General features: G+C 41.5%; 1 protein-coding gene across 4 annotated transcripts in view; it reads right to left on the bottom strand.

Annotated features, from left to right (window-relative positions):
* The window catches only part of LOC6579309 (apoptosis-stimulating of p53 protein 2), a 43904-nt gene that overhangs the window by 6510 nt on the left and 22501 nt on the right, over positions 1-14893 (bottom strand). The window contains exon 2 of one of the 4 annotated variants that reach the window (XM_044010491.1): positions 66-509. The exons of 1 other annotated variant lie outside the window; for it this stretch is intronic. In XM_044010491.1, the coding sequence (XP_043866426.1) occupies positions 66-341 (276 nt within the window). In that variant the 5' untranslated portion in view covers positions 342-509. Of the gene's footprint in view, positions 1-65; positions 1154-14893 lie in introns of those variants that run through there. 2 more of the 4 variants (XM_002005169.4, XM_044010490.1) reach the window with 2 other exon arrangements.

A 14893-nucleotide genomic window follows, 5' to 3' on the forward strand; every position in this document is an offset into this window, starting at 1 on the left:
CGCACATTAGCTTTCGACTGCATTTGATTTCTCTCAGTGTAGTTGATGGTTTGCAGTTTACTTACGTTAAGCTTCGGCTCGGATGTCACCACCCGCGTGGGACTCTGGGAACCATTGATGTTGCTGCCGGCCATGCCCATGCCCATGCTCAAGCCCATGCCCAAGCCACTGTCACTGCCGTAGCTGTTGCTGCTGCCGCTGGCGCTGCTCTTGCTGCTGCTGTTGCTGCTGGCGCTGGCGCTGGCGCTGAGCGCTGAGGTGGCCCTCGAGGCGGGCATCAATGAGGCTGGCGGCATTTTGGGCAGATTGCCCGACACGGGCCGACACACACAGGTTAGCATCGTCAATAAGGCTCAACTCTTTCGATTTTTTGGTTTGGTTTGGTTTGCGGATTCCTTTCGGGGGATTTCGCTTTTATATTTTGCACGTTCTTTTTCTCACTTTATTGACTTTGATTACGTTAACGTTACGAATTCGCCTTCGAAATGTTGTCACACCTTTTCCCTGTTCTTTTTACACTTTGTGCTTTTTATTGCTGCCTCTTGAATTACTTCAAAATGCACTCGCAGTTGTAATATTTGCATGTGTGTGTGGTATGTGTGTGTGTGTGTGTGTGTGTGTGTGGTGTGGTGTGGCATGCAGGTTATGTGTCCTTCGTCCTGCAACTATTATTTCTCTTTCGATTCCCCTTTTCACTTTTATCTTCCATTTTTTTTTTGCATGTGACTTTGCTGCTTCGCTGCTCAACTGCTCAGCAGCTGCAGTTGCAAATTTGTTTTTATTGTTGCAGAAAATATAACGAACGTCGCCATGACTTGCAAGCACCCACCGCGCCACGCCCACCGCACATAGCACCACCCGCTGGCTGCACTTGGCCGTCCCCGCCCGCAGAGCGACCAGCTGCCTGCACTATGTACTCGTTAATGGATTTTCAATTCAGCGCCTGATTGAAAGCATACTTTGTACTGCAGTGTATGCAAGTGTGTGAGTACAGTGTGTGTGTGTGTGTGTGTGTGCGAGTGTGTGTGTTAGTGGGTGTAGTGTTTGTCATGCGAGTGTTGGTTGTCATTGGCAACGGGCAGCGTCAACAGCCGTGACAACAACAGGCGCTCAATGGCTCCCAGCACGACAGCCATAACAATTAAAGACTCTGCCAGCATGGGGCTGACACGACTGATAGATACCCTGTAAATTGCATAGAAGGGTCTCTAGACTGCGCCAAAGAAGTCGAGCAGTCGACTTGCGCAGTTACTTTGATTATATTTTATAGAGTTTGATTAGAGCAAGCAAACAGCTCGACTACTAGATACCCTGTAAAGGGATATGTTAAGGCATTTGCTATTCAATAAGCTCTAATCTTGCTCTATGATACTTTTCAATCAAATTCAAGTTGAATTGCTATAATTGAAATTGATTAACTTCCAGCCAGCACGACTAGCAGTTACCCTGTAAACTGTAAATTAGCTTCGCGGCTTAATACTAGCTCTTATTGCTGACACATCCAATGACTCTTCTCTTTCACATCTTAAGACCTTTCTCGCACACAGTTGCTACGACTCTGAGATACCCATTAATAGACATATAAATCACAACAAAAGTTATACAAAAGCACGCAAAGTACATCTAATTCCATTCCCAACTGCCTCCCGCTCTCTCTCTCTCTCTCTCTCTCTCTCAGTCCGCATTAAAGTTCCATTTACTTCCTGCTTTATTAGTCTTGGCTAACTTAACCCTATATGTAGGGCATACCTATAACAGCAGCAGCTACAAGCCAAGCTAACGGCCCAGTTGCGTGTGCATAATCACTCGCACTTGCTAAATAAGAGTGGGTCAAACAATAGTTAATGCAAGTCAAATAGGCAAGTCGAGAAACGACGAACCACTAAAAACGTAGCGCCTAGGTATTAAAAACAACAGGCGTGGGGTGGGGGCAGCTGCCACGCCCACACACAAACAGAGACATAGAGACATAGAGACAGCGATAGGGACAGAGACAAACAGAAGGCAACTAAACACTGAGCAAACAACAAAATGTCGTCATGTGTTTTGTTGGCAAATGGAAAATGAATGCGACGGGCAACTAACGAGGCGTGTGGTGCAGGGAACCAGCCCGAAAGGGTGGTTGGGGAAGGGGTGTATGTGGGTGGGTGTGGGTGTGTATGCTGAGTGCTTGTGGAAACGTAACGTCTGCTGTGCGACATGTCAGCAGCTGTGCTGGCTGCACAATTGGCTTTGGTCACACTGGCGCACAGCCATATTGATGAGCGCGCCACATTCGACGAAGTCAAGCGGAAGCAGGCAAAGGGCAAAGGGCAAAGGGCAGAGGGCAGCAGGAGAGGAGCGGGAGGGAGAGAAACGAGACGTTGCAGGAGAAGCTTGTCCCTGATCAATGACAGGCAACAGAAATTGCATTTCACAAAAGCATTTTGCAGTGGCGAAAAGACGCGAAAAGACGCGATACACACACACACACACGCACACACACACATACACGAACACCCATATACAGTGACACAGAGAAGACTCAATTTATGGCGCTTTTATGGCTAATATAAGGTCATATCTGAGCACAAAAGAACGAGAAGAAGCAGGAGAGCAAGAAATATGAACAGCAACGACAGCAGGAGCAACAGCAGGAGCAGCAGGAGCGGGAGTAGCAGCAGCAGCAGCAGTAGTGTGTAATCAAAGTTCGCTACGTAATTTGTGCCAATTTGATTGATTGATTCGTTGCAGTCAATTTTTGATTGGAATTAAGAAGAACCTAAATACCAGCTGTCAACAAATAAGTAAACAGAGAAAGAGAGAGAGAGAGAGAGAGAGAGAGAGTGAGTGTGGGTGTATGTGTCTCCCTCTCTATCTCTCTCTCGCTCTCTCTCTCTCTCTCTTGTCCAATCGATTAAAGACAAACATTTTGGTTGCGCATATTTTCCAATTAACAAAGTTTGTCATAATAGCTCGCTGGCATCTCGATCACGCAACATGGAATGCGGCCTCAGGCATTCTCTCAGCTATTTATGCCACTAAAAAGGGACACTAGAAGTACCGCAGAGAGTGAGAGAGAGAGAGAGGGGGGAGAGAGAGAGGGAGCGTGTGAGTTGGGTTCGTCTTAAACTTTAGCAAAGGAATTTCAAACATTTTCGCTGGCTCAGCACCACATAAAGTACAACAACAACAACAACAACAAACTGCGGCTGCAAAAAAACGCAACTATTTATGTTGCAGTGTGGCTGGAAAACGGGCAAGGGGCGTGGTCAGTGTACATTGAAAGAAGTTCGCGAAACCATCGGCGTTTGCTGTCGTCAGAGCGGCTGTTGTTGTTGTTGTTGTTGTTGTTGGTGTCACTGTTGTTGTTGTTGGCTCAGAAGCAACAAGCATTTTATTGATTTTAGCCCTTTTTAGCCCTGCCACTGCATTGAGGCGCTGACCAACAGCTGTGCAGGGGAAGGAAGTGAAGGGGGGAGTTTTGCTTTTACCCCTGAGGCGGGGTCGCCAACTGCTCCACCTTTGGGGCTGGCTTCGCGTGCGCGCACGTTTATTGCTAATTCTTTCTCGTTCTGCTTCTTCTTCTCTTTGTGCTCTTTGTTTTGTTTTCTTTACTCGTTTTGTCATTTGTCGTTTGTCGTTTCAACTTTGCATACCCTAACATCGGGCATTTGCATTTTAAGCGCACTTAAAGTGAACGAGTAGGGGCCACTTGGGTGCAGCCAGTGTTGCACACCGGACTTAAGCAAGTGCCAAAGTCTTTAATTTTTCCATTAGAAACTATTCAAAAAGTAGTGGAGCAACTCTTGCCCAAAAAAAGAAAAAAAAAAAACTTTTGCCTCGAAGAGAAAACTAAGTTTTGATCAAATAAAGCTTAAAAAGTTTAGTTGCTTAAGTAAATATATTAATAAGTCCATTTGGCAAAATGACAGTGGGTTTAATAGGAGCTAGATTCTCAAGCTGTTATTAAAAAGTTATAGCGAAAGTTTGGAAAACATTCTACTAGAACAAATGTGCTAATAAAGGAAAAGTTGTAGTATGAAAAGCAGAAATTGGAAAAAGCAAGGTGTTATATTTATATATATATATATATTTTTATATATCTATAGGTGAATTTCTAGCTCATTTTCTACTTTTTATGAATTTTTCATTGCTTGTTTTGTATCCATAGCATTCAAATTTTGTATCTTAATTTCATATTGTTTTCTTTTTATCAAATTTAACCTAGATTTTTATAGAGTATAAATTTTCCTTTTATTTTGCTACATTTTAGTCTGTTTTTCGCTCCATAACTTTTCTCTCTTCTACAAAACAATTTATCAATTTTATCAATTTGCTCTGTCAACATACTTTTTGCTACCATTGTAGCTGAAGGCTAGGCAGGTTCCTTAATCAATTTTTGATTGTCTAACTATTTCTACCTCAAAACGATGTCGCTTTAAAGCAAAAATATTTTCACTCAAATGGAGATTGATTCGTTTGGCCTTCAGCTTTAAGGATTCAATTTGATGCATAATAATTTAGCTTAAATTTTAAATTTAAACCCATTTAAGTCATTGGCTTTTGTCCCTAAAAAAATCGAAGCTTTTTAAGAGTGGTATTTTCTTAAGCATATTTAAGAATTAAAATATTTTAGAAACAAAGCCTTTTGGCAATTTAAACTTGACGCAATTTATATATAAAATATATATAAATATATTGTTAAACTATCTTAGATATGTCAAGAACATATCTCAAATATGTAAGAACATGTATATAAATATTTTAATATATATAAATACATATTATATAAATATCATATAAATATAAATCCTAAACATTTCTGTACATTTTCAATAGAGTACTTTATATTCGCACAGCTGCTCTATTCTCGCAATTTGTTCTAGTTCAAGTGTCGCGCTCTCAAGTTTCTCAAAAGTTCTGGTCGCTGTGGCTGATGTTGCTGCTGTTGCTGTTGCTGTCACGTTCCTGCTGCACATTTTGAAATCGATTACAAACAGGATATGCACAGCGGAAGTGTGTTTTATGAGGGGACGAGAGCGGGCCAGGACAGCGACAGCAGACAGCAGACATCAGCTGAGGCGATTAGCAAACTGCGACAGCCGCTGTCCAGGAAGAGCAGGAATTGCTGCTGCTGCTGCTGCTGCTGCTGTTGCTGCTGTTGCAGTTGCAGGTGTGGCTATGCCCGTGGGGCAGAGAACCCTCGGCGGAGTAAGAGCTGCACGTGGTTTAATGAATTTGCATGGCATCGAAGATCTCTCGCATCGAGCATGAGCAATTTGTGTGTTGTGCACAACAATGTGGGCCGAGGGCGAACGTGTGGCAGCTGCCTCCTGCCTGCTGCCTGCTGCCCCTTGCATGCTGCCTCCTGCCAGCTGGTGGCTAGCTTAGAGCTGGGCCGCAGCAATGCGACATAAGATGAGTCCACAGTTCACTTGCTTTGTGGGTCGCACAAATGCACCGCACTTTCTCTACCCTCTCCCTCTCTCTCTCACTCCAACTCCTGCCCCTTCCACATCTTATCCTGTGTAAGGCGGATAAAAAGGAAGGCTTGTTCCAAGTGGTTTCAGCTGTGAGTGGCTTTTGCTGTGCTGCAAAACTTTTGCACACTCGCATGTTCTCTGTATGTGGGTGCTTGGGTGGTTGGGTGGTGCGCCTATTTGTTGGCGAACTTAAGTTGTCGCTCACGCGAAGCTGTTCGCATTTAGAGGCCAGCTTGATGTGCTTCACGTTTCTGTTGAATGTCCGGTGAGACGAGAGAGAGTGGGGCAAGTTGTGGTTGCGGCCTGTGGCTGGTTCGATGGTTTCAGTTTTGTTGCGGTGTTCGGTTTCGGTTTCGGTGTTGGGTTCGTCTTATTTGTGTTTTGGGGCACAGGACGCGTTGTAATTTCTCTGAGCGTCATTCATTCAACGTTTTTCTTTCAGCTTTTATTTTTCCCTTTTTTTTTTTTTTTTTTTTTTTTTTTTTTGCAGAATTTCCTCTTTCAGTTTCAGGTTTTATTTTCTTTGAGGTCAGCCGCCTGACGATTTCGTGCCAAACGCTTAACACTCCACAAAGTTGCGAGTTGAAGCAATTTTACGCAACAGTAATTAAAGCGCAGCGTGGGGGGAAAGTTGGGGGAGAGCTGAGAGCAGAGCGAGAGAGTGGAAGAGAGAGTGAGAGGAGGGCAGCTGTAGGTAGGCTGTTGTTTGGTTACACGTGAGCGGGCGCCAGGTCAACAGAGGGCTTGTTTATTTGGTGGCGCAGCAAAGCGAATTAAATTGGCCCAGCCTCAAGGTCGCACAATTGAATTCGAAACACCAATTAAAATGCCAAACGAAATGAGCTGCTCTCTCGCTTTGCGCGCTTGCGAGCTCGTTTTAATTACGCTCCAGATGAGCCGCTGCTCAATAGAAATGATAATGATACGCTTTTCGAATCGGCTTATTGATTACCAAACCAAGCCGGCCCATAATTAATGCCCGCAATGACAGCTAAATGCAGTGCATTGAATATATGAATGAATGTACAAATATTTATATATAAATATATATGTATATAGAGTGAGAGAGAGAGACGGGCTATAATCAATATTTTATTTTTAAGGAGCATTTAAATTTTAATTTTTTAGCTCTATTTTTAGGCTAAAAATTAATATCAAGAGTGTGAGTGTTGTTAGCTGAAATAATTATATATCTAGAGCTGAGTATTTTCTGAGCTATTGCCACTAATGATATAATGATAGAAACACTTAAACCTTAAAATAAATATAAGAAACTTTATTTAGCATATCTTAACAGAATGAGCGAGAGAGAGAGAGAGAGAGAGAGAGAGAGAGAGAGAGAGAGAGAGACAGAAGCACAGCAATGAAGAAAATGTTTATTCAAGGCACTATTTAAATTAGCTAAACACATTGTGGTAGGGCATAATTTATTACGTAATTCTTGCATTAGTTACAAAAATAAACAAATTTATTAAGAGACAACGACATTGACATTTAGATACCCACAATTTGTCTGAGTTGAAATGGGGTGTAGTAAAGAGTCTCTTAAATTGTTGTTTAATGCCATTTCAGTTTATTTACCTTTAACATTTGATAACTATAACAGATATATAATGTTAAAGTTATAAAGTTATTGTATATCATATGTCAATTCTTTTTGGGAAGACTCTCTCTCTCTCTCTCTCTATCCTCTCTCCATAGCGTACTTCTTCAAACTATTCACTACTACCTCAAAAGGCTTCACTTACTCTTGAGTAGAGTCTTTCCTGACAAGAGATACCTTGGTAAAGACTTTGTCTTTATAAGACAGTCTCCCAATTTATTTGAACCATTCCACATACGCCTCTAAATTAACATAAACTCTTCAAAAAAGTCTCAACTCACAAGACTCTCCCATCAAAGCTTCCCCTTAAAGTTAACAGAAGATAATTAATATTTAATTCGTAATACGTGTATATCGATTGCATTCTTAAAATATATTTCACAATTATACAACACTCGATTAATCAGAGCTCAAAAAATTCTCCAAACTGTTTAAATTTAATGCGAAAAACGCGCACAAATTCAATAAATAAATATGCCCTAAATGGATTACGCGCTTGAAGAAACCCAAAATAAATTAATATATGCACATATATGTACAAACATACACATATATATATATACTCATATATTATATATATATATTTTTGTACAAACGATTTGCGTTAATTAAGTACGTCAGAATGATGAACACACGCAAAGGTTTAAAAATTTTTGGTACTTTTTTTTTCTTTTCGGCTGTGCTTTTATTTTTGGTTTGCTGTTTGGAAATTTAATTATAAAATTTGAAAATTTTATTGAATGCTTTGAATTGAAATCTCATCCTAGTTGCAGTTGTGCATGTTGCTGTTATTAAATAATTGAGGCAAGAATAATAAACAAATGAAAACACGGCCATTGTATGCGTGAGCATGTGAAATCCGTATTACAAAAAAATCCGTAATACGTAATGAAAACAATGTGGAATTGCTGCAGCAGTACATAACATATACATAGGTGTACATATATTTGTATGTATATTTCATTTTCGGACAGTTGCACGGGGCGTATGCGCATTAAAAATTGATACGCCTCGCGCTTGTTATTTCTGCCGGACACTGATTATTTACGCGCGCACACAAAAGCCAACTTGGCCACAAGGCAAAACAAAACCAAAAAGCAGCCAGCAGGAGAAGGATGACGGAAGGAACCGGATTCCGGCTCAAACCCCCTTCCGGCAGCGGACAATGCTTGGCAATTATTCAAAACATGAGCGAGAAGTTTGCAACAAATAAGTTCGTTCGCTTCTTTCTTTCTTCTCTGCTTTACTAAGTGAGCTCCATTCTCGCCGCACTGATTGCGGCACAAATAATTGTTGCAATTTCGTGCCAAAGTATTCGCTATTAGCCTGCATATTTGAGTGTTGCTAGCCACGACTGCCGCCCCTTAAATCCGGATCTGGACGTCAGCTGTTGCTCCTGCTGTTGCTGCTGCTGCTGCTGCCTCTGCTGCTGCTGCTGCTTTTCGTCCAAATGACTATTCAAACTTTTCACTGTTGTAATTATTATAAATAAATGAAGCGCTATTTGGTAGGCACCGACTGCCATTTGGCAGTGCTTTGTTTTCGCCAATGGGGGCGTGCTGTTGCTGCTGCTGGTGGCCACTGGGGGTGTGGATGGGGTGTGTGGCTCGTGATTTGAGGGCCGAGCCGAGCCCTTGCCCCCAGCACAGGTTATTGCCTTGGGCCTGTCCTTCGGAGCAACGCGTCACTGCCAGCTGGTAACTCTGTAGTCCTACAGACTGCCTATTTAGTGATACCCTGTAGTCATTAGTGATTTAAAGTGGGCATTCTAAGGAGTAGCGGCATTATGTGCGGAGGGAGAAGAAGAGTCTCTAGGAAATATGTTTAACTTTTATATAAAACAATATAAAAGTAAAGTAGAATATATAAAATATTATACTATAATGCATAATATAAAACACAAATATCAAACATTTCTTAAAGGCTTCTCCTATATGCTAACTGTATATAATTAATATAAAAACACATCTTTTACAATTTAAAGAAATAAATCTAGACAACTTTATATAAATCTGTAAAGTTTCTTCAATTTACAGGGTAACTGTTAGTGCAGCACTTAAAAATGTGTGGGGCATTTCTTGTTTATTATTAACTCGACGTACGCCCCACATTTGTACAGTTGTTCATTTGTCGAGAGTAGCATTTGGTAATAGAAAATGGAAACCAGAACCCGCCAGGCCCAAATCAGCATGACATGGACTGAAATTAGAATAGAAGCCAGACACACACACAAGCACACTTCCAGTAACATACACACACACACACACAATTACTTTTATATGACAGCTTTGTGTGACAATTATTTAAATGTCCCAGCTCCTATATATCTTATTTTGTTTTTTCCTTTTCATTGTATTTGTGGTACGTGTCCCATTGGCCATTTGGGTCGATATAGCGCATTGGAGTTAAAAGCAAGCACAAGGCCTCTGCATTTAAGGCCACATAAATTATGCAAAAAATACGAGAAAAAATTAAAGTAAATAAATTACGATTTAAAGAGAGATAAATAAATATTTTAATGATTTATCTGTGTGCGAGTGCACACACAGATTGTTATCTGTGCTCAGATAAATCAAAGATGTCTTTGCAAATCTGTCGCATTCTTAGACAAACAAAAAACGAGAAGCGGAAAAAGAACCAGAGCTGGAACCAGTAGCAAGTGCTTATCGCAAGTTTAAATTGCCCTCTGATGAGTTTGCATTGAATTAGTCAGTTCCGCAATTTGTTTTGGCCAAAAAGCAACGAATGCCAAATATTTCCGCATTGCTGCATCACACAAAGCGAGCCGGAGACAAACTTGTTCAAACTTGACCATAAACGTAATTTTTGGTATTTTCATTGCAATATTCCATTTCCATTTCCATTTCAATTTCTATTTCTATTTCTATTTCTATTTCAATGGCCATTTGTCTCCATTTTCCCTTCTCCATTTCCATTTCGATGTCTATTTCCATTTACATTCACATTACCATAGCCATTGCTAACCAAAATAACAATAAAGCACAAACTGTCTGGGCCATCAGCTGTGTGTGTGTGTGTGTGTGTGTGTGGCATGGCCGAGTCGCCCTAACTGTTGTCTGCGGTCAGCATTGAGCATTCATTACGTTGACCTTGACTGCCCTGTTTCTTCATCGCCTGCAGCTTCGTCTTCATCTTCTTCTTGCTCGTCTTCACACACTCATTAAGCCAAAGGCTGGGGCCAGCGCTGTAGGTAATCTATTAGATCTTATTGATGCATTTACGGCGCACTCAAATGCTAATTACACACTTGACCACAAAGAGCTCCAATCACAGTCAATCTTGTGCATTGTGTGCGCAATTAAATGAGCAAGCCAAATTGTTGTTGGCCAACTAGCTGAACTATCGGAATACCCTGTACAGAGAGTACAGAGAAAGCTATTCTAGAGCCTTGCTAGACACTCTCTTCACTCCGTTATGTAAGAATGAATAATCCAAATTTTGTATGTTAGCCATATGCCACTGTTAATTGAAGAGTGTTAAGTAATGTTAACAGTCAATGCTTAACATACTGCTAAATAATTTAGTGTAGCATAATCATATCTATAATATTCTAAAAATATTAGTAAGTCGTGGCAAACTACTAGCTGAGTACCCTCAAAAAACTTATGAAGGGTTAAAATACCTTTAAATGAATTGGACTTATCATTCTGTTAACTATATGTTAACATTTGCTAAAGCTATCATCAATCTATGTTATCTTATCTAACAGATATAATATAATTCTGTAAAGGTATATGTTAACTAAATATGTTGACTGTTTGCTTTGCTGCATTTATTAACATTTCCATTAGCATTCTACATTTACAGCATGTTAACTATCATATATGCATCACGTTCGCCTTAACGTATACTAACTATGTTTAACCTATACTAAATCCAACTTAATATGCAATGCTTCTCTGGCTTAGCCAACTTTCTCAATTTCAAAGCTCTGCTATCTTCGACTTGAATTACACTCACTTTAACAGATAAAGAAACAGGATTATGTTAATGCGAGTTCAGCATGTTAACTGCGTTCGGCTTAAGTGCTTTAAAAGATTTTCGATTGCTTTTAAATGAAACTAATGACGCGCCCATTGAAAAGTTTTTTGGGCATGCTAAATGTTTTGTAGCTCAAACACGTTCTCTGTTTCCCATATACCCCATGCGATAGTTGTATGTGCGTGCATGCGTGTGACTGAGTGTGTGTGTCTACAGGATGTATTAAGTACAAGCCAAGAACCACAATGAGAGCTCAAACGTTTAGCCTGCCGCTTGATTAAAACAACATTTACGCAACAATCCGAAGAAGAACAATGAACAGAACAAAACCAAAAACCAGGCAAACAGCTGCGGGGCAACAAAAGACAGAGTGAAAGAGTTGGCGAAAGTAGCAGCAAGAGCGACAGAGACAGAGAGAGAGAGAGAGAGAGTGAGAGTGTGTAAGAGTGAGAGGCAGACATATGAGACAGAGTTGGAGGCAAACATTGGAATCCGCACGGATTCGTTCACTGAGTCGCCCACTTGCAAACATCAATTGAACTCTTTTGTTCAGCTCGAGGCAATAACAATAACAATAACAACAGCTACAGCCATCAGCTACAACCATCAGCTACCAGCAGCAGCAGCAGCAACATCAACAACAACAACGACTGGCAAAGGCATTTATTGTATGTAATTCGGAATCAATCAATATCACGCATACGCCATGTCTGCTTACAGAATCAAACGCACACACACAACCTCACTCCTTGCGCCTGCTCCCCTCCTCTCTCTCTCACACTCTATCTATCTCCATCTCTCTTCGGCCATCGTTTCGCTGTCTCTTTCTTTCATCTGCTTAGCGCCTATTTAATTAAGTTAATGTAGTTAAATCTGCTTAAGCAAATATTTTCAGCTGCTCTACTGCGGCCATTCAATACAATGCAAAGAGATAAAACGCTGGCTGTAGACCGCCCCACCTCGCCCCCCCATCATCATCTTCAGCCGCTGCTCTGTTCGCTCTACTGTTGGCTGCTGCTGCTCCCAGAAGTAAACCAAGTCAAAAGGCGCACACACAAAAGGCATTCATTACATAGACAACGCGGACCAAGGCAAAACTTTCAGTTCTCTTTTCTTCTCAGCCATCGCCCACGACGACGACGACGACGACAGATTTGCGACATAGAGGCTGAAGCTAAAGCGGAGGCTGGCTGAGGCTGCTCTCCGGTCTATGGAAGTTGGCACCGAGCATCATTAATATTAAGTAATCGTGAAGGATGCTCCATGCCCGCTCTCTGGTGCCTAATATCTTGGGCGGGCTAACCCGACTGGCCAACCTGTGCACTGAAGTTCACCAACCTTGGAGCTAACGCCCACTCACTGACCACACCCACTGTCCACTGTCCACTGTCCACCGCCCACCGCCCACCAGCCACGGCCCACTGTCCCAATGCCTAGTGACCATGAACATTGCCAAGTGACCATGAGTGACCAAAAGTGTCTGTCCTTCGGTCGTAAATTCACTTGACCAACGCACACACACGCACTCGCTTAGGGGCTAAAAGAAAATCAGAAGTAGATGGTGGAGAAGGCGGCGAAGGAGGGGAGCAAAACCAGTTATGAAGCGAGCATTTTGGCCCACTCGGAATGCCTCACAATGGACAGATTAGTGAAGTGCTAAGAGTTCAAATGTGTTTGGGGCCAAAATGAACTCCAAGTCATCATGCTCTCAGCCCCGGACTAGCTGATCCTAATGTCCTGTGGCATGGGGCTCTGGCCACATTTCCGAGCTGTGCGTATTGTAATTGGGGCTGCTTAAGTGGTTAAAAGGTTGCCAACGGCTAAAGGTGTCAAATGAACAATATGCGAACAAAAAAAAAAAAAAAAAAAAAAGAAAAACAATCGAATGTCGATTATGGTGCGAGAGAGAGAGAGAGACTTGGCAATCGATCAAATAATTCGACGAAATTATAAGTAATTGATAAAATGATTAACATCAATTAATAATCAATAGGTTTAAAAGATTTATACATAGTTCAGAAAATGGTCATCGGAATTGATAATCGATAAGACTGTAATATGTAATATATTTGTAACCTTATGAGTCCCATACATAAATTTGTCAACCCTTTGAAGGCGTATTGCATTTCTGATTAAAATTGTAAATAAAAATGTTCAAAAGGCTTGGCTCTTTTAAATATACGGAATACCCTTAATATTGCAGCACATTGTAAAAATTTATCATAGGTAAAATAATCAATAGATGATCTCTGTACATTCTATCATATTCGACGCTCCAATTAATTCTATTTAGTTAGATACATATTAATTCTATCAGAAAACTCTTCAACCAACCAATTTCGATAACGATATATTAAAACACTAATGAACTTTCCTTTCTGCTTTTTTATGTGCCGAGTCCAGTTTCTAATTCAGGGTCTTCTGGAAATTATGTAATTAACTCTTGGTTACCTTAAAACTTTTTTCATTACGAATCTGTTTTTTCGTTTCTTTTTTTTTTTTTATTGTGTGAGGAAGCTGTGCCTACAAAATGGAAAATGCTTAAAATTTATGAGCCAAAGATACGAGAACATTGTGTACATAAATATGTGGAAGGACTCCTTTTTTGCCAGCTTCTTGGGGACTAGACTTGAGAGTGTCAGAACGAGACAAAGAGAGAGAGACAGAGAGGGGGGAGAGTGAGACAGAGAGCGATAGCTGGCGCATGTGAATGCTGTGAAGTGGCATTTAACGCAATTTCAGACAGATGCTGGCTGTATTTGTGTTTGCTTACATTTTTAATTTGAGTTAACTTGGCCTCAGCCAAATATTCAAATGAAATGAACAACGTGTCCAACCCTCGGCTACTTTAGATAGCCCAGAGCCCGACATATATACTATATGGCTGGATGGTTGGCTAGATATGCCAGGCATTCCTTCAGTTACAGTTCTCAGTTCCCAGTTCTCGGTTCGCAGTTCCAGTTGGGAAAATTGCACATTAAGCTTAATTAAGAAATTCATTGGCGTGTCCAGAACGTGAATGTGATGTACTGCCGTTAATGGGCAACATTTAAAGCAGCCCCAGAGCCACAAACTTCAAACTGTAAAAAGGACATCAAGCTGACCAAGCAACGAGCGAACATCAAGAGAGTGCGAGAGGGAGACAGAGACAGAGAGGGCGGCAGAGCTGGCAATAGTTTCTACTCTTCTTCTTCTCCATCTTCTTCTTCGTCGTTTTGCAATAGTTCTTGCCCACTTTTGATTGCCAGCGGCGACTGCTACAACAACAATTGCACAAATGTAAATAGAATTGTGGACAGGAGCCGGAGCCGGAGACGGAGCTGATGCTGGCCCAGTGGCACGCAGGACATGAACGTCGCACACTTAACAAATTAAAATGCCGCAACTTTCTGCTAAAAAGCAGCAGGTGCATAAGTGGGGGCCTAATGCAGTTAAGTGGGCGTGAAAAGCAGACCGTTAATGGCCAGGTAGAGTGCGTATTATCTTGCCAGCTCCGGCTGCTGCTGCTGCTACTGCTACTGCTGCTCCTGCTGTTCCTCCTCCTGCTGCGTGCATTATAACTTATGTGGGCTTTGCGTTGGCCAAACAAAAAGCGCGGATAAAAAGCATAATTCATGCAGTTGCTGCATGCTGCAGCCAGGTGGAGGTCAACAAATGACCTTATCGCCAGCCTCCCGCATCGCTTTAGACAAAAGCCCAGCTGAGCGCATTTGCGTTGTCTGTAATGCAAGCTGCAAAAGTTTTGTACCTCGGCCACGGGGCGTATGAGCGCTAAATAAGTTGCCAGCCAGCCGTGTATCTGCGGCTCTAGCTGCACTCAAAA

The sequence above is a fragment of the Drosophila mojavensis genome, unplaced genomic scaffold, assembly GCF_018153725.1.
Source record: "Drosophila mojavensis isolate 15081-1352.22 unplaced genomic scaffold, ASM1815372v1 contig_80, whole genome shotgun sequence".
Classification (NCBI taxonomy): Eukaryota; Metazoa; Arthropoda; class Insecta; order Diptera; family Drosophilidae; genus Drosophila; species Drosophila mojavensis.